At 40.5% G+C, this 20,718-nt stretch overlaps 1 protein-coding gene across 1 annotated transcript in view; it reads left to right on the top strand.

Annotated features, from left to right (window-relative positions):
* adgrb3 (adhesion G protein-coupled receptor B3) overlaps positions 1-19,963 on the top strand; it is a 91,323-nt gene extending 71,360 nt beyond the window's left edge. The window contains exons 17-30 of the mRNA XM_068758676.1: positions 204-307; positions 418-520; positions 7,355-7,505; positions 9,750-9,819; positions 10,479-10,545; positions 12,039-12,124; positions 12,468-12,566; positions 12,881-13,052; positions 14,120-14,215; positions 15,036-15,075; positions 16,755-17,419; positions 17,535-17,570; positions 18,432-18,536; positions 19,775-19,963. Of these exons, the coding sequence (XP_068614777.1) occupies positions 204-307; positions 418-520; positions 7,355-7,505; positions 9,750-9,819; positions 10,479-10,545; positions 12,039-12,124; positions 12,468-12,566; positions 12,881-13,052; positions 14,120-14,215; positions 15,036-15,075; positions 16,755-17,419; positions 17,535-17,570; positions 18,432-18,536; positions 19,775-19,963 (1,983 nt within the window). The remainder of the gene's footprint in view (positions 1-203; positions 308-417; positions 521-7,354; positions 7,506-9,749; positions 9,820-10,478; positions 10,546-12,038; positions 12,125-12,467; positions 12,567-12,880; positions 13,053-14,119; positions 14,216-15,035; positions 15,076-16,754; positions 17,420-17,534; positions 17,571-18,431; positions 18,537-19,774) is intronic.
* The last annotated feature ends 755 nt before the right edge of the window (positions 19,964-20,718 follow it).

Raw genomic sequence — 20,718 nt, 5'->3', positions numbered from 1 at the left:
AGCACAGACAGGTGGAAAGTTCTGGCATGCGTATACAAATCTTTCAAGCCCACGCATGCAATTCAAACCTCACAATGTATTAAGGAACCCACTGTGTGCTATTCGGATTGGTGTTTGTAGTTTTGATTGGTTCCATCACAAGGCAACAATAAAGGTTCCACCTCCCACTGACTGGCTGGTCTTGCTCTGTCTCCCCCCCACAGACCATGGCGTACTCGGGGGTCCCATCTGTGACATTGATAGTTGGCTGTGGTCTGTCTTGCCTCGCCTTGATCACGTTGACAGTGATCTATGCCGTGCTATGGAGGTAATTGTACTTTAAGAGGATTGGCTGCAAACGCTCGATTGATGAATGTCGTAATCCAACTCTAAGTTTTAAGAAATATCTGATTTTGGTCATTCTTTTTTTTCTCCTAGATATATTCGCTCGGAACGATCGATCATCCTGCTCAACTTCTGCCTGTCTATAATCTGCTCAAATATATTGATCCTTGTTGGACAAACTCAGACCCATAACGTGGTAAGTGTCTTCTAAGAATCTGTTCTGCGCAGTTCAAAATGTTTGGAGGATTTGTGTTTGATTCATCTGTGAAAGGGTTTAACTCAGGATGACGTTGCAGAATGCAGGAATGATTCGAGTAGCACCTAACTGTGGCCTTGTCTAGTTTGAATAGAACTCAGTACTTCAATTTGGCCTGAATGAATCTGTTGCCAAATCTATTTGAGTCCAATTCACTCTTGACACGTTTCATTTTAGTTTTGATCACTATAATTCTCATCAGTAAAATGCTGTCTTTTGTGTGCCAGATGTTGGTTTTGTCATTGAGAGTACAAAAACAATGATGTAACGGTTACTTTATAACTTTTGTCAAGCAAGATGCTCTCATTCGTTTGTGTCTTGCACAGCAAAACTTCTTAGATTTCATCCAAAAAGGAAAATAAAGAGTTTTTAATTTCCCTCTAAGACGTAGACTTCTGTCACGTTTGTCTACGTATACAGGCGGTCTTTACTCAGGTGTTGCCATGTCTTGGGAAAATCTACAATCCGTTTGCATATATAGATAGATCTTAAATTGCAAATAAATAGTGTGCACAAAATAGCAGTTTGAATAGTGGTTCAAATGTGAACTGTTAACAATTCACAATAATGGACGTTTTTCAATGGAAGATTTTATAAAAATGTTGCCATGAAGCACATTGGGAGCCCTGGTGGACAGCACAACAAAAGTCCGATGAGAGTATTGTGATATTGCCCTTGAAAGGGTGCAATAATGGAGACAATGAAGTAAAGGGAGGATGGGAGACAGACTTTTACTTAGATTACTCAGCAACGCAACTTTTACTGAAATGACTGAAAGTTTATGTTCAGATGACAGGGAGCGCTGTAGTCCAAATCAAGTCATTAGAATTCAAAGGGTTAAGTGCATTAAATAAATATGTATCACTTCCTTGGTTTCATAACAGTCCAGTAAACAAGTGGCTAATGTATGAGATTGGTTGGCAAACTGTATTTGGGATTTACAAGCTGCCCACTCGGACGGCCTGCTCAATAATTTGGCAGCTCAACAGAATGCCACATTGTCCATTTTATCAAGCCACGTCATTCTCACTGGACCTTTGCCTTTTTTAAAAGGAACATATTGTATTTTTTTCTCACTCTATTATGACCCACTGTGTTATAATACAGTGGATGTGTTTTAATGGTACTCAACTGAATATATAAGAGAGCTAACAATCCTTTAGAATGACGCTTCCTGTCTATGGAGGCATCAGAAACGCCAATGCTGCCACTGCTGCTGCTGCTGTGCATCACGGCTGCTTTCACTGTGCTTACATGTATGATTTGCTCTTAGAGCAGATGGCCCTGCAAGCATTTAGGGGCTCACATTGGATCAGGCGCCGCTCATTAATCAAGCCGTTCCTCCATTAATTTTTTCTGAGCTCATGAAAATTGGATCATTAATAATGAATAAATGAACAAAAAGAAAAAGCATAAACTAAAGATGCATTGATTCAGTGACACTACAGATTAAACATGGACAAAATGCACCAACTCAAACATTTGAAAATTTCTTAATCCCCCATATTCTCTTCTATTATTATCCTTAATAAATGAATATGTTCTCATTCTATATCCTGCTCATGGGAGAGCATTGAACGCTGATTGAAAGCTTGTCAGATGTAATCAGCGCTCCATTTATCTCCAGTCTTGATTATGAGGACCACCACTCAACAGAATGCTCCTCTGGCGTGCCCCTAATAAGATCTGTCTCTGATTTGCAAAGAGCTGAAGATGTCATTTCAGCATTTCTCTGCTGGATTTAACAAACCTTATACAGTGAGGTATGTTTGACATAGCAAGGCGTTCTAAAGCCCGCTGAACCCCCACTGAGAGATTCTGAGTACAACAAAGCTCGCCATCGTTCTGATGGCGAGCTTTGAAGAATCTCAAAACAATATATTAAAATATGTTAACACGGGGGGTAGCATGCTGGCGCAGTGGTAAGCGCTGTTGCCTCACAGCAAGAATGTCGAATCCGACTTGTGGCCTTTCTGTGAGGAGTTTGAATGTCTGTGTGAGTTCTCTCCGGGTTCTCTGGTTTCTGTCCATCTCCAAAAACATGCAGTTTAAGTGAATTGCTTGCACTAAGTTGTCCGTAAGTGTGTGTGTGTGTGTGTGTGTGTGTGCATGTGCGTGTATGTCTATGTGTGGCCCTGCGATGAACTGGTGGCTTGTCCAGGGTGTACCCCGCCTCTTGCCTGTAGACCGCTGGGATAGGCTCCAGTAGATCCCGCAACACGGATTGGATCAAGCGGTTAAGAAAATGAATGAATGAATATTAACACTAGACAATTCCATGGAAGACGGACACAGCTGAAGTTCTACTCGCTGTGATATTATCAGTGTACATGTCGTGGTCTGTTGCTGCTGTGACTTCATCAGTCTTTTAGTGCATCGGTGAAATACCATAAAATGCGTTGGTATTACAAACACACTTTAAATAAAAGGTTTTATCTTTTTTCAACTCATTGGCTTTGTGAAGCTTTCCCTTTGTGGGTCTATTACCAAATCACAGACAAACACAGCCATACGATAACTGGAGACAATAAGCGAGCATTTTGCTTTTGTTTCAGGAGTTGGTAAAGATAAAAATAAAGGTAAAACATCAGGTGATGTGCACAGCTCCAGATAGGTGCTAATGCTGCTCTACTGCCTTTAGTTGTATAATTATGTAACTGTTTTTGTGTATAGCTTGTCACCAAAAACACAATCGATGCAATGCTAGTGATTCATTTCATCCATTATAGATGCTTAAAACATGGTAGCATCAAATGTTGCTTCTCATTAATTGCATAAGAATGATAAAGTTGTGGTTCCCTTTTTTAAATCTTGTCCTCATGAGCAAGAAACAAACATTAACCATGTAAAATAAGACATTGAAATTCTACTAAAATATTTTCAATAGCTAAACCAGAATTCTGCGTATTTGCACACACTCAATGAACACAGTTTGTAAGCTTTGATTAGACGACGTAAAAGCAAACCGTCCCTTCTGGCGTCCATCGTCCTGCACGGAAACCAAGTTAGCGCTGGTTTAAATTCTAAAGCTGAGAATGAAAGTTCACATTTTACAGCTGTCGCCCCTTACTTCTCTTGACTACGTCTCCGTTGTAAAGAAATATATGAGAAATAATTCACTCGTTTGGATCAAGCATACTGGAGAAGTCAGTGTTTGAGGGGTGGGCGAGCAAGAGGAGAAAACAGAGCCCCTGTATGGGTTTAATTGCCGTGCTGCCTGACACTGCCTTACTTGTTTTTCCCGGCATCTCTCGCAAGAAGAGCATATAATTGGCGCCACTGTTTGTGGGTTCAGACTCGTTCATTGTCTGATAGAGATCATTTCTTTGGTGTGGAGGTGTCCTCTTGTAGCAGGAGGTCAGTTAGTCACCTTTGTGCTTTTCTTTTGTCTTCTGCCCTCGTTGGTTTTTAGGCGTACAGAAAAAGAGAAGATGACGCAGACATTGCTGGTCTCACCGGGGAAGAACCTATGACAGTTTCCTCTAATGGGCGACAATGTATTAAATACTGAGTGGATAGAAGTCTAAAGGCTTTTTTTTTTGTTTACCCTTCCTGACACTATCGAGAGACAATTAAATCATCAACAGAAGCTGGTTTGCTTTTCATGAAACGAGTGTCACAGCCGGTTAATCGTGTGAGCTGAAGCACTTCTTCAGACAAACTGCCTGTAGGTTTAGCGTGTAAACCTCCTGACGCGTCGCGAGATTGATGATTATCGACCTGTATTAAAACACTGCGTGTCGCGCATCAGCACAGATGGCTCATCAAAGCTGGCATCTTATCCAAAACCAATCATGCAGATCAAAAATGAAGCGCTTGTAAAATCTTCTTAAATTAAATTTTACATTTAGTTCCCATGATATCAGTAAATTCGGCCTTGCCATATGTTACGGTAGTACTTGGTCAGAATAATAGAATTGGTCAAAGTCTTTTGATGAGTTTTAAGAAAAGGAATAACAAGAAGATATATGCAACCTAATTCTCAGATCTCCTTGACGTGCTTTATATTTGGGAAAAGTTATCCTGTTAACTGGACTGAAAGTATAAATAATGCATATAAAGTTTAGTAAATACAAAGCCCAGAGCTCAGAGAAGAAAATAAAAGTTTAATCATCAAGTCAACATTAATTTAATCCAATTACGAATAGGAATTTCTACATGTCATAAAATCCTTTTTATGTGTCATTTCAACAATATATGCAGCTCCCCTTATTCCATTTGAGTCATTGCAACGTAAAACAAATAGCAAAAATACTCGCAACCACGCTTTCAGTTCTTCACACCTGAGCGAGCATCGAGCCTCCCAGAGTTTAGGCAGACCACAGCAAATTATCCTGATATTAATGTGCCAGCATTGAACCAACTTGAAATATTTCCCATCAGTCACTACTCTTACCTTCATGTTGATCAGCTCTGTAATACTGTACTTCAATGGGGTTCCTTCCTCTGTTTCCATGGATACTGACACAGTGCGCTCTCTCGCCATTTGCCTTTCTAAAGGGCAGTGTGAACTCTAGGCTTCAGCCGTGTGTGTTTTTTTTTTGTTTTGTGTGACCGGGGCTGCTGTGGTTTCCACATATTGTCTCTTTGTCTCTGTTTAAATGAACAGTTTTATATGCAAAGACTAATGAGGCCAGATGGTTACACGAACCCAGGTGAACTGAGAAACAGAGCAGTCGTGTGCGACCTGTTTCCAACAAACGAGGCTCTATTTTCAGCACCTTTCATTAACTCTTTAGCAACAGCAACTCTTGAACCGGCCTCATGTGTAACTCCAACCAGTTTTTTATGAAAGCAGCTATGGGCAATTCTAGTACCGATACTTATCATCACTAAATATGAGGGCATTTTTTTTACCTTTTCCTGCAGGATATTTGTATATTGAAGGCTTCTCTTATGAGATGTAAATAAACCAATTAGCCTAATTTATACAGTGAAGTACTACTGATATTTTTTACTTTATTGATCTAACATAAAACAAGCTGACTCTCGCTATGAGCACAATTTAGATTTAGGAAGAAACATTTACATTTCAGGAGGAAGTTGTTGTATTTGTATCAAAAAGTATCAGAAAACTACAAATATGTTAACTGACTGAGCAGAATGTAAATTTTATTTTGTTAAATAAAAAAAATAGCAGCGGGAAGAAGGTTGAATAGCTCAGTAGAACACAAACTTTTTTCCCCCCACACAAAAGACTATTTGCAATGTCAACTGATTCGATGTCCTGAATAACATCCTGTGTTAGAGTTTACATTTGCAAATCAGAAACGTTGCTTCAAAGTTCACCACAGCTTGGCCTAAGAAGCTCTAGTTCATTACAGAGTCGCCGCCACCATCCCTGACTTGAAGCTCCCAGACAATCTCTCTGCTGGGATTTGAAGAAGGTGCATGTTTGCGGTGCCTAAACCGAGCACCTCGGCAGAATTGGAGGCCTTTGCCCATTAAGAATGAGCAGCTAAAAGGTCCCTACAATGTACTAGAGGCTCTTGTCATTAAGCAGCTGAGTCATCTTGAGGCTGTTGAGTAAAAATACATTCTTGTGTTTTTTATATAAAACACATTATCTATGGAACTGACCTACTTAAATCTAGTTATGAGCAAAGAGCTGATAAATGATATATTGAAATAACTGCATAACTTTGCTTCCAATTCTGTGTTGCACAATCATGTTACCGATTTGCACCGGAAACTATATCATGTACTGTATTAGTGTATTTGATCAATTTTAGCAAGAGGGACAACTCTTTCTTTCTCTTTATAGATCATTCTCTGAGGAATGAAAAAATCAAAATCCCTGACAAATATAGTGACGCACCTCACATTTAAGTAACTTAGACATTAGGCATTTTGTGGTTTAACATGAGTACTGCGCCAGGATGTACCCTACACAAATTCTAATAGTTCTCGTGAAACATAAATATAAATATTTTATACCAGAATCTACATTGACATCATGATCTGCCCTCCTTAGTGTAATAATGTAGTGTAATAAACAGAATTCCCCACGGCTCATGCAGGATTACTGTCTTGTGCAACACTCATGAACACCACAGGTGACAGATGGATTTAGCATAGTTATCTCAGTGGGGGGAGCATAAAGAGTACGGGAGCCCTCGCAGCATGGTGGAGACGCCCTGGGACAAGATGGTGCTCTTCAGTTTCTCCCTCTTTATGAAGCACTGCTCAGATTGCCACACCTTCACAATGGAAACCAGTTTAATGTCTTCACAGAATGGCAGGATTCCTAAGTCTACCTATTTATCGCTTAATCGTCTCGCAAACGTGTCTCTGGGTGAAACAAAGATGGAGGCGCTAACAAAGCCGAAAAGAGCCGGTAGATTACCGAGCCTGAATGCAATCTGCTACCTCCGACATGGGCTTCCTGTATTGGTTAGGCAGTGTTGTGGATCATTCCCCTTCTGTCTGTGTGGAACAGCTGACATCAACACACATGCCTCCAGGTGGATTCCCCCAGCATACTAATGTGGGATAGCAGAGGCGAACGCTTTGCCGTGGCTTTCTGCGTCAGCGTCTGTGATCATTACTACAGTGACTCCCTCTGTTACTGCAGTTGTAAAAGACGCTCTTTTTCATTTGCTGCGCATCAGTGGATGGTCTGGACACACGAATATTGTCTGTGCTTCAAGAATAATTCAAGGACATAAGTAAATAATAATAAGCAATCTTGCTGTACAGTTAATTGTGGTTGAGCGACTGACACCCCTCCACGTATATATGTCTCTCTCTGACCGTTTGCACTTCCATCTACAGGGGGTCTGTGTCATGACAACAGCCTTTCTGCACTTCTTCTTCCTGGCATCGTTCTGCTGGGTCCTCACAGAGGCATGGCAATCCTACATGGCCGTGACGGGAAAGGTCCGGACCAGGCTCATCCGCAAGCGCTTTCTATGTCTGGGCTGGGGTGAGTTAGAACCATGGTCTCCATGCAAGGTGGTACTTTAACAGTGCATCTATTTATTTGTTGCCCCTCTCCCTCTTTTCACTGATCTCATGCTCTGTGAGGCAGCAAGATCGTCGTGCTGCCAGGCTCTTTGTTACAGTGCTTTTGTGCTAAAGTCAAACCCTGAGGGGCTCGCTAAATGGGCTAGCCTGGGGTGGGGTGGGAGGGGGGGGCAGCTCTCCAGTAGCAGGCTGGAGAGCTGACCTCATGTCTGATAAAGATGATTTAGACTGCAAAGAAAAAAAAACATTTATTTTGAATTCGAAGGACAGGAGTGAGTGTTTAAAATGTTAATGTTAAGTTATTGATGATGAGAATGGGGTTGGGATTAACTAAGTTTTTTCTTCTTCCCACTCCTTTTCGAGTGTGAATGTATGATTTGGAATTTCTTTACTCGCATGTATTATTTTGTTTGTGAATGCTCGAAATAACCAAACTTCAATCAATCAATCAATCAATCAATGTTTATCTGAATCTGCTTCTAAAAGGTTCCTTCTCACAGACTACTAGATCTCTGCTTTAAACAAAATCAATTTGATTATGAAAGAGCCCACACTCATTCTTCGTGTTACCTAGCAACAAACAAGGCACTCTTAGTCATTGCAGCAGTGCTGCTTGCTGCTGCAAAGGGGAAAAAATGACAAGCGCTGTTTTACAATAAAATTATATATATTCATTCGTCCTGTTTGGAGTGCAGCGTCTCCTGCGTCATGGATCCTGACATGCTTGTGTACAATTTACTTCTTCAACACTGCAGACATGCCCTGCATGACTACAAGGTGTTTGTCATGTGCCTCCAGGAAGCACAAGCAGATCGCATCATGGCGACGTGATGATTATGTCCTACACCGGTCCTGACTGGCTTTCCATGACATTTCTCATAAAGTTTTTTTTAGATGCACCAGCTGTTCTGGTGAATGATACTAATGTGAATGTAGCTATTGCTAGCAATCCAGTCACTGAACTATAGTTAGCCTACTGTTTGATGATATCATCACTTATTTGTGTTTAAAGTAATATACTACTGTGGGTTCTAATGACAAAAGAGATTATAATCATATAGTTTCCATTATAATAACAGGAAAAACTATTTTTTAAGTAAAAGAGCCAATTATTACATCTATCACTAGTATTTCTTGCAATCCTAATTTATGATTTGCATAAATGAACCAAATAAACAGGTTTCTGAATGAAGGTATAGCTGATATGAACAGGACCATTGTAGGTAGGTCATCCCACCACCAATAGCTAAAAGAGTCTCTGTGCTCTATTGCTGCAGAAAGGAGTCGGAGACAACTGCTAGTTTTTGAGGAGCAAAGTGCTCAAGATGATGAATAGAGTGGAATAGATGAATAGCTGTTTAAAATGGCTCGTGTCACACACTCCCTGGGATGCGCCGGCGACGCATTCGGGTACCCCGCCTCTCGCCCATAGCAAGCTGGGATAGGCTCCAGCAACTCCTGTGACTCGCAAAGCGGAAAAGGGGCTATAGATGAGAGATCTCAGCTACAAGAAGAAGGATGGATGGATGGATGTTAGCACTCATTCATTCATGAACAGTTTTGATGAATCAACAGCCTCTGACTACTTATTCTAATCAATGAATGACACTCTGAATTACAAAAAGTATATGAGAATAATTTTGAGCAAATTCAAGTTACCTCACCTACCCTACATGTGGAAACATTGGACAGTTAGAAGAAATAATGATTGACAGGGCATCGTCGTGCCCAGCCAATCAGAGCGCCGGGGGGCGGTGGCATGTCCAAAGAAGGATATTTTGAATTTGCCTCCAATCGCACCTGCTTGCGTTGGCCTGAAAGCAAAATCATTAATATTCTGAGCACACAGCAGTAAAGATCGACTCATTGCACCAATCTGTGATGAAGAGCCATACAGCAACAAAAAATAAATCCCTTCATGTAAAAGTTTTAAAGGGCGGGGTGAATTTCAACAATGACATTTTATATGTATAGGTTCCTGCATTTGATGCACTGTTGTCATTTTATCAAGACAGAACAGGCTGCTTCTTCAGCTTCATAGAACGCTGTAAATGGACTGTGTGATTATCTCACACTCACATTGTGGCTTCATGGAGTCTGGCTGCACTGTGATGCTGATATTTTCTGCACTGAGGAGAACTTGCGCTGTCAGGTCTAAAATAGAGGAGATCAAATGACTATTGATTTGTTTCTGTTTTTTTAGGATTGCCAGCTTTAGTGGTTGCAGTTTCAATGGGATTCACCAAAACAAAGGGATATGGGACACCTTTATAGTAAGTTTATTTTTATTTGTTGAATACATTTGTGGTATTTGTGGTATATTTCACAAAATACCACAAAAAAATACTTAAATATTTTTTAAGTTCTTCATATTATATAAAGACGTCACGTTCGGGACACAAACATGGCTCATATGAGTGGGAGTCTGCTGCGCAAACCTTTGGACCATCCGGCGTGACACAGTCACATCTAAAATAAACATTTTCATTGTTTTACAGTGAAAGAAAGAATAGAAATGCAGAACATTTGTAAGGATGACACTTATACTGGAGCCAATCCATTATTCTGTGCACACAATAGGATATTGATGATATTTAAGAGCAATGATTAAGTGCTTCTTCAGTGGCTTATACCAATCCTAAATCGTGCCATAACCAAAGTTCCCTGAAACCAATCAAATTTCAAAATAACACGGCTAGACGCCAATTTTGTGTGAGTTGAATCCCTGCTGGAAACCAAATGCATAAACACTGCTTAAAATCTCTTTAGCATTTTATTACCCTGTAAAACTTTGGAAATAGAGTTACAGCATATGGCACTCCTCCCCTGACAGTTGAGGAAAATACAATTGTTTGCTGGTGTGCACCATTAACTTGGAAGTTAATGTCTTTGTTTTAACAGTTACCTGTTTTCTCCTGCTTCCCCCCTGCAGCTGTTGGCTGTCTTTAGAGGGTGGTCTCCTGTATGCCTTTGTCGGACCTGCAGCTGCTGTTGTTCTGGTATGTTCAGACATCAGTTTTTTTTTAACTGCTGAGGATAGGAGGTAAAAGGACATTTAAAAATTTAAAGTGAAAAAAATACTTGAGGCATTTAAGAAATGTGCAGGTGTTGACATTTCTATAATCTATAGTTGTTAAATTTACTTTAGCTAATATCAAAATGCAGTTAAGTCCCCAAATTTTGCAGCTTCACAATAATTAACAGAACCTAAGGCTCATAGCGGGCAGCATTCTGTCTTGACCGGTTGGGTTGAGAATGAGAGAGAGGTAGAAAGACAGAGAGACAATGACAGATCAGGGGGAGCAAGAGACAAGGACAGGTAGGATGAGAGTCAAAAACAAAGAGGGAGAGATAGTGATAGAGAGACAGAGAGCACAGAAGCAGGGACATTCTTTAGTCTACTCTTGAACATAAAGATGGTCAAATAAAATTAAAAGGAGCAAACAAATATAATGATGCTTTAGAGATGATATAGCATCGGTTTAGTACAACTGCACTATACTAAAACGCGATAGGATGCTAAAATTTAAACACCTGACAAGAAGGAACAGTCAGATTTCAAAGTCAAAGTAATGAACTCAGGTGGTTCTCTTGTATTTAATGGAAGGGTGCACCTACCAGCTTGAGACCAGAAAATATTTTTATATCTCATATACTGGGGAATTTTATTTGCATTCTCTTGGTTTTAAAATGAAAATGCACAAAATAAATTTGAGTATGCAAATCCCTAAGTGTGTCTCAGCTGACGGCGAATGTCCCCCACTGTAAAACCGCTGATCTGTGGTGGGATTTGCAATAAAGTAGATTGAGATATTCCTCTTAAAATGTGACTAAACGTCGGGGTCTGACTTGCCATCTCGTCCCGCTGTGGTTCTCTTTCGTGATGAACCTCAGAGGAATGGAAACTATTCTTTGGAAAAATGGCAAGAACAAGCCTCTGCAGCGAGATGGAACAGCAGACAGCGGTTATCACGCCTTGATACTGTGACATCATAATGAAACGTCTCCTGCTAACAAAGCTCATTGAATAAGAATTTCCCCAAATGTATTTCTATAAATACATAATGAACTCTTTATCTCAGCTAGAGGCATTTCAAATAGAGAATGCATATTTGAAATCATCTGTTTCCCAGCTAAATCTGCCTCTATTTTCTGTTGGGCTAAGAATAGGGGAAGGTGCCTTCGAGATGTTTTTCTTGTCAGGCAGAGCTTTTCTTAAGGCTGCCATGCTGGACTGAGCATCCAGGGCATGCCTCATCCATTGGCTGGAATGTCACAGATGTGCAGACAATATATGCTAGAGGTCAAAGCTCAGCACATGGGAAAATCAAGAAGAGAAAAGAAATCCCTCTGCCTCCCCCCAGGGTAACAACATTAAATCCCAGCTGCCTTTGCGCTGTTGAATGTCAAGATGGGAAATTAAAGATACGATTCCACATTTGTTTGGACATAATCTCAGAGGCTAATATTCCTTTCCCCTTCCTCTTCACAGGTGAACATGGTGATCGGTATCTTGGTGTTTAATAAACTAGTGTCCAGAGATGGCATACTGGAAAAGAAGCTGAAGCACCGCGCAGGGTATGACAGCACGTCCTTGTTAGTACCTCCAATTTCTTCTTTACCTTCATGCAAAATTACAAATGTAATCTGATATATTTATTTTGTACATGTGAAGATTCAGACCTCCTTTTTTATTGCTGTTAAAAGGGGAAATGAAAAGCACAAACATAAAGGGGGTCATAACTCTCTCGGGACCGTCATGGCTCTGCACTTCTTTGGCAGAATCAGTCCACTGTGGAAATCAGTTAAATCGCCCACCCACTAGCTGTGTCTGCTGTAGCTAATGTGACAGGGGAGGATTTCAAGTCGGAGGAGTGGCTGTTTGTGTTGTTTGTCATGCTGTTGTCTCTGTGTCCCACAGACAAATGAGTGAGCCGCATACAGGATTAACTCTCAAGTGTGCCAAATGTGGCGTTGTATCAACAACTGCTTTATCAGCAACTACAGCTAGCAATGCAATGTAAGTGCTTGTCAGTGTCTGAATCAATGAGACGATGCAACGGGGAGTTTCTGCATGCACAGCGTGTTCAGCTCCACAATGTAGCCCACACTACAGTCCACACTCGCACCCCTTATGCATCAGGTCAGCATAGGGACCTTTTATTGTAAGCATGTCATGTTACAGGCTTCTTTGAGGCTCTGCTGTCAGTGGAGTAAAAAAAAAAGAGAGACCCATATGGAAATGCTACTTTTCACTCAGAACCTTATCATATCACCTTCACCAGGTTAGCTGGCTTTTATTTCCTCTGCACCCTCCTTCATCCCTCCTTCCAGGGCTTCGCTGTGGAGTTCCTGCGTTGTCCTGCCACTGCTGGCTCTGACCTGGATGTCGGCGGTGCTCGCCATGACAGACAAGCGCTCCATCCTTTTTCAGATCCTCTTTGCCATCTTTGACTCACTGCAGGGTTTTGTCATCGTGATGGTCCACTGCATCTTAAGGAGAGAGGTAAAGAAGTTTGTTGACTCGGAAATAAATCCCTTAATACTCAACACGCCGTTGCCCATAAAGTTGGAATAAAATATCTTTACCTCTTCTCATGAAATGATTGTGATAATATAATTTATTCTTGACAGCTAAATGTTATCGATCAAACTCTTCCAGATGTATCACAGTGAAAATGTAACTGCAATTGACCATTGAAGACTGTGCATTCAGGCTTAAGCCAAATTGAGGCTATTTGAACGAAAGGATTAAAGGCTTTGTTTTAATTTTTCTGACCTTGGTCAATTTAACAGGAAACATTTCAAGGGGATTTCACGCATAAGAATGTTCAATATTATTTATTAAAATATCACTCAGTAACTAATATTGAGAAAGAAGCAGCCCCACTCCTTGGTCAGATCCTGAGCTTGCTGTAGGATTTACAGTTCAGTTTACAGTTTGGCAGGAATCATTGATTCAATGGTAACTTCTCCACAAACAACAGTTTGCTGTTATCTCCCAATTTCTATGGATTAATCAGATTAATCAATTGCCAATCATCTTGTCTGGTAAAAAATTGTGGTCTTTCTGGAGATTTTCTTGCCTTCAAATGACTAATCTTTTGATGATGTTTGACACTTTTTTTTCAGACCGCATTTCCAAGGTAATCCAAACTGTTAGCTTGTTTGTGTCTGTTCTGTTGGAATATAGAAACTCTTTGATGTAATGCCAGTTGCATCGGGCAAGGCAATAGCCTGGCGAACGTCTTTGAAATTATAGAGCCAATTCTGAAGACATGAACTTACTGCATACAGGCAGGACAAAGACAAAGCAGTGAATGTCTTACCTCTTATAGCCAAACAGATGTTAAGCAGGAATGCATTTCACTGGGACTGAGCGTGTAATAATTGCACCTGCTGAAAGGTGTTTACTGGTGTATAAATAGGAATTAAAAAGAAGAATGTGTCTGAAAAAAGAATTATTACAACTTTATGGGCAACAGTGTAATAATGCAGTAATGAAGTTTCAAACGTAGTTTGTGACATGCAGTGTAATGGACACAATGACAAACTGACACCTTCTGTTTTAAGGTCCAGGATGCCTTCAGATGCAGACTCAGAAACTGCCAAGACCCAATCAGTGGTGATGCAACAGGAACCTTCCCTAATGGGCATGCTCAGATAATGGTAGGCATGTTATTTGCAGCCATTGGATGCTCTATAATTTAAGCAGACATTGTCCCTGGTTATTTATAAACGCATTCAAACTGACTTTTTCTCCTCTGACCTTGATTTAACTTGAGCTCTTTGTGCTGTTTTATTCTGCTCATCATTAGTTTAAATTGGCCTCTGAAATCTAAGGCATTGTTTTTAATGGGTTTATAATTTCCCATACATCAATTTTACAAAGCAATTACACACATGTTGGAGAGTTGGCCCTTTGATAGATGGTATTACTGGCCTCTGGTTTTCTAAACGCAATTCTTTATTTATGTTTGATTAAACTCACTGTCCCCATTTTCCATGCATCTCTCTCATTTCCTCTCATGCGGTATCAGAGGGCCGTTCCCCTACCTGACCTTTCGAATGGGACACCCTCTTTTCATCTAGTAACACCCCACCACTGGCACATCTTAACAATGATCTGCCATTAGTATTCTAATACTCCTCGCCGTGAAATTGTTTTTGCAATAGCAGAATGGTGTCATGCCCCCTGGTTCAATACAGTCATTAGCAGCAAGCACAAAATACATCTCAGCTGCTGTAGTTGCATTTTTTTCTCCCCATAGTGATTTTAGTGATATATTGTTAGGATGAGGCAAAAGGGAAAATGGCTGGTTTGTGTTTTTCTAAAGGCTTAGGATGAAATATATATATATATCATTTATCTCAGTCTCGATGTTTTTTAAAGAGGAGCATGGGTTTTGCATAAAAGCAATATGTAGTAGATCTATTCAAGGATTTACATCTTAACAATCCTGACCATTTGACTGTTTTCTGTCTACAGACGGACTTCGAGAAAGACGTGGACATCGCCTGTCGATCAGGTAAAAACCTAGATGGGATCTTTTACATTAGCATCTCCAATAAAAAGCAAAAACAAACTAAGCCAATGACAATGAAAGGTTATCAAACACTGACTTTAAACTGAGAACAGAGCAGCACTTTATATGAAAGCTGCTGCATATTTACTTCATCCAGTTTCCAACAACTTTATTTTCCGGATTTGATTCAATGTGACTAAAAGCAGCATCTTCTGCCATGAAACTAATTCAGTTGCATTGCTTGATGTGCTCATTGTAGAGGTCTGAATGCTTTTTATTCATTTTAGAAGGATTTTCTTCCTTCATTTCCGGCCATCATTCTATTGAGAAGTAAAATTACGTCCAGACCCCTGCATTAAACTTATCTATTCAAATGAGCCACAGTAATTATTGCTAGATAAGTGTATGATTTAATTAAACGGTCTTGAATAAATGCTCCTTGGAGACTATGCAGTTCCACTAGTGGTGGCAGCAGACAGAAGCCCAGAGCTTCATCTCTTTATCTCAAAGTTTTTCCAAACCGATGAAGAACATATAATAAATGGAACTATGGGAAATAACCAAGGCAACCGGAGACACTCCTCTTAGCCATCTTATCAAACTAAGGTGGGCAAAAGATAAAGTGACTCTGATGGAAGCAGCGGTCTCGACAGCCAGAAAGGTTCTTTCCAAAAGACTCTGTGGACTGATGATGATGAATATATTTATTAGATAGAATGTTAGAGTACAAGTACAGTCAAACAGTAGCATGTATTACAGTACAAATACAGTCAAACATCCTGTCTAAGAGGAGCATTTCAAAAAAGCCCTTGCGGTCTTGTTTCCGTTGAAAGTCCTTAGTACATAAACCATCGACATTTAACAATACCAATAAAATAAAAATAAATTACTCCACAGATGCAAAATAACAATAAATTGAAAAGACACATAATATGTACAATGTAGGGGCGGATTGACCAGGAGAGAGTCGTGATGACTATCTCCGTTTCTGCCCCCCTGAAAGGTGAATTTGTAGGGCCGTTTTGAATGAGGCCAAAGAGGTGCATGTTTGCTTGCATGACTCAAGCAATGGTTATCATCAGAGGATGAGGCAATACCCTGCAGTGTCATCCTACAGTAAATGAAAGTAAGTTCCAGTCAGGGGATCGTTCTGCAGGAATACCAGACTTTGTTGTTTCCTCCACGTCCACCCTGAGCATTAAATTAGATTAACACAAAAGAGCCCAGTATGAAATCTCATTAGTTGTCCTTGGGATCTCATTGCAGGCCTTTTGTGAAGGGAATATAGTTTATAAATCAAATGTTAAAATTCTCTGGTGGGGACACAACAGGCCGCTTCCATAAGTGGTCAGTATTTTATGAGCGTGAAGCTTTAAGCTTCTAGAACATCAGTCAACTTTCAGTGTCATCGCCAATGTCTCAGGAGGGTTGGGATAGCACAGAGTGAATTTCAGGGAGAGAATGAGCAATGTCACGTTATTTTCTCTTTCTATATTTTGTTGTTCTTTGTAATATCAGATTTAATCATGTTTACAGGCGCTTGTCTTTTCATTACAGTTTTCCCCTGCAGCATAAAATCCTTTGGGAATTGTTTTATATTGATTTGACGTCGCTTATTCTTTTAGTCATATAATGGTTTCAATACTGAGAATTACCAACTAATCTGTCACTCTGCTCCACAGCACTCCACAAGGATATGGGCTCTTGTCGCGCTGCCACCATTACAGGCACCCTGTCGCGCATTTCTCTCAATGATGACGAGGACGAGAAGGTCCCCGAGGGACTCAACTACTCCACTTTGCCGGGCAACATGATATCCAAAGTGATTATCCAACAGCCGTCAGCCCTCCACATGCCAATGGGAATGGGTGACCTAAAGGAGCAGTGCATGGCCGACAGCAACGCTGACATGCGGCGCACCGTTTACCTGTGCACCGATGATGCCATGCGTCAGAGCGACCACGACATGGAAGGCCACTCGGCACAGGGCCAGATGATGGAGACGGACTACATCGTCATGCCCCGTGCCTCCGCAGCGTCAGTGCCAGGATTGTGTAGCACATCCACCCTCCTTAAAGACGACACCAAGATGAACATCACGATGGATACGCTCTCTCACGAGAGGCTGATGCATTACAAGATGAGCCCTGACTTCAATATCAGCCCGACAGGCATGGACCACATGAATGTGAATTTGGAGCAGCAGTATCCTAGCGCTCCAGAGCAGATGCAAAACCTGCCCTTTGAACCGCGCACAGCCGTTAAGAACTTCCTCGCTGAGATGGAGGAAAGCGCTGGGCTGTCAAGGAGTGAGACAGGCTCGACAATATCTATGAGCTCCTTAGAGGTACATATGCTTGAGTGGATGTAGAGCAGCGGGCACAGAGCTGTAACACACAATATCTCTTCTTTTTATAATGCATGTGACTCAAAGTTAAAACATTTATGTTTTGTTTTCACAGAGACGAAAGTCACGATATTCTGATCTGGACTTTGAGGTACGTGAATTATTTTTTTTTGAATCCTTCCAAAAAACATGCATGGAGGATTTTTATGCAAAGAAAGCCATTTTTCTTATTTTTTTTTTACAGTTGTGTTTGTCATTTGATTTACTAGTATTTGTTGTGCCTCTTAAGCCAATTGCAGCTACACAGCCTTGTCTCAAAGACATTTATTGACATGCTGTGATGTTAAGGTAAAAGCAAGGCTGTCAATTGACAAACAGAGCAACAGTTCTCATCGACATTTTGGCCTCATCTCCTACATGCATTATCAATATGTTGATTTCCAAATGAATGTCATTTGCACATGTCACATCTGATTTTTTACCACTGCTTTAGATTATAATTATATATTGGCTTGCAAACACACATATCCAAACCACTTTTAGCATTTCCTCTTCATTGTAAATCAGGGCTTTATTGCATATATATTGTAAACGCTATCAAAGTGAAGGAAACATGAGACATCTGGCAGATATTTTGGTGTGGATTGCATTTAGCATGCCAACAATTATAATGGAAGATTAGTGGCAAGTTTTGATTATAAATCAACAAAAACATTTTAATGAGGTAAATTGTCACTTAAAATTATACTTAATCCAGAGACTTGAACCATTGCAAATTAAAATAGTTTCAGGTTTGTGTCACCCTAATTATAATTATCTCGGTGTTTCCTTTATTTTGGCAGTCACTTACCGGTATACAGTATATGCAAAGACCAGTAGATTTGTTTCAAAGCTGGCCTATAAGTAAACTACCATCCTCCTAACAAACTGATCAGAGTTGGAGGGGGTGGAAAAGAAGTTGCATTACCATCATTGGCTGTTAATACCAAAGAGAAAACCCTTGCCATTGCAGAAAGTCATGCACACCAGGAAAAGACACATGGAGCTGTTCCAGGAACTGAATCAGAAATTTCAAACCCTGGACCGATTTCGAGACATACCAAATATGGGCAGCATGGTGAGTAACAGGAAGCAAGGGGGGTGGTGGTCAGCCAATCAAAGAGGGCAACATCCAAATACTCAGATGTGCAGGACACACAATGTGCATTTGTGCAAATGAGCGGTTCTATAGCTGAAGTATTCTTGTGAAAGTGAACCCTCCTAATGCATAGTGAGCCTGCCAGCAGCTGGTGAGAGATGAGCGAGGGAGCCACTCCTTAAAGGCACAGAAGCATTTTCTCCACAAGGCCAGGGAAGAAAGACCTTCGGTAATTGCGTTGCAATAGAGTGCATCCATTCAAATGCAAGGCCATGAATGCACTTTTATTTACATGCACATTTATCTATTTAGAAATCCCATCATTTTTCCATTAATGCATGGCAGATTATTTAATCAACATCTATACAAATATTCCCTTAAATTGACTATTCCCTTACTGCAACTGTATGTGTGTATGTGTTCGGGGCGAGGGGATGGGTGTCTGTGTCGGGGAGGGAGGGAGGGCGGGGCTTCTTCTTTGTCATCCTGGAACTAGAATGCAGGCAAGTTTTGAAAATTCTGTCTGACCTTGGTGCAAATCATATGTCCCGCTATCTGTCTGCACACCTGACTGGAGCTGCAGACAAGCCAAGCTTTATCCAATGTTCTCAGAGAAGCGGCAATGTTTTCTGTATTGAATGCAACAAATAGAATTTGGGCTGGTGACCAAGCACAGCCAGACTATTACACAATGTCGTGTTACGTAGCAGCATTTTGGTTTCGTGTCATTTTATTTTTCACTCACATTTCAGTCACCCCTACAGCACAAAGTAATTTGAGGCCCGTTGCTTAGTGACTGGCGCAACCTCATTTGTATTGAAAATAACAACAGCAGTACACTCTCACACAGTCCTTCCTATTCATTCCAGAGCTGGCGGCAGATATTAGTATCTAATTTATATCCCCTGACTGGGAGTGTCTTTTTCTTTTCTTTTATTTCTTTACTCTAATATATTTAGGAATATTGGTGTGGGCACATTCAGATGAAGGACTCACACATGAAGCCTGTATAGAGCTTTTGCAATGACTCCACAGTAACATTTTGCCATTTGATGCTTTCCACTGCAATATTTTCATATAACAGTGGTTCTAAATTGATATAATGCCATTGAATGGAATGACTTCAATGGAAAAGTACAAATAAGGTGTAAAAACGCCAGTTTAGATGCAGAAGATGTCATGCCACTAATATGACACCCCACTGACCGTGTTCACAGGACAAGACATTGCCAATGAAGAACCCATGGGAGAGCTATAATCCAGCCTGCGAGTACCAGAATTACGCCACTATGAATGTACTAGAATCTGACGCCAAGGACACACTGGAGATGACGCCTGCAGAGTGGGAAAAGTGTGTCAACCTACCCTTAGACGTCCAGGAGGGAGACTTCCAGACAGAGGTCTAGAGGGTGAAGAAGGAGAAAATGGAAACTGGGAGAGGAGCAGAATGGGATGTATTTTGCACTGATGAAGCAACAGACTTTTCTCACAGCCTTGGCATACCGGTACATATCTGGATGATAGGACTGTGGCAGGGACATTATGTGCCAATACAACATAAGGACTGAGAGAGAGACAAAATAAAAAGGTGGAAGAAAAAAAAAACCCATCAGTGTTATTTTTTGTATTCTCACTAGTGTTCTTAGTGTGGGGCAGCCTGGTGTACAATATTTACCATCATGTGTTTCAAATTATCTGTTGAGGAATTTGGCTAAAAAAATCCAATCTCTCTAGATGAAACCTCACAAAGCAAATGACATGCCATGTCGTCCCAGCTTCCTTGGGTCCAGTTTTGATTTCATAGAACTGGATCCGGGAGCACAATGTATATATTTATGCAGGTTTTTAAAAAGTTTATAACAGTCTGTTTGGCCATTACTACACTTTTTACTTTATAATATAAAACATGGGAGGCATAGAGGATTTTTTCTGTCATCTTAAAATGAATGTTTGTCCAGCTACATTCTTCATTGCTTTAAATGCAATAAAGATAATACTCACTTTTATATAAATAATATATTTCACAACTTTAATACTGCAGAATCGGCTTGAAGGATCCCAGCAAGCTCTCTCATCTGCAGCTCTGTATAAAATATTTAAAAAACAAAATGTTGTATGGTGTAAATAAACTTTTGTCTACATATGTTTTATTCGTGCCAAT

The sequence above is a fragment of the Brachionichthys hirsutus genome, unplaced genomic scaffold (assembly GCF_040956055.1).
Source record: "Brachionichthys hirsutus isolate HB-005 unplaced genomic scaffold, CSIRO-AGI_Bhir_v1 contig_795, whole genome shotgun sequence".
NCBI lineage: Eukaryota > Metazoa > Chordata > Actinopteri > Lophiiformes > Brachionichthyidae > Brachionichthys > Brachionichthys hirsutus.
Note: the sequence above shows the minus strand (reverse complement) of the source record. Positions and strands in the feature narration are given on the sequence as shown.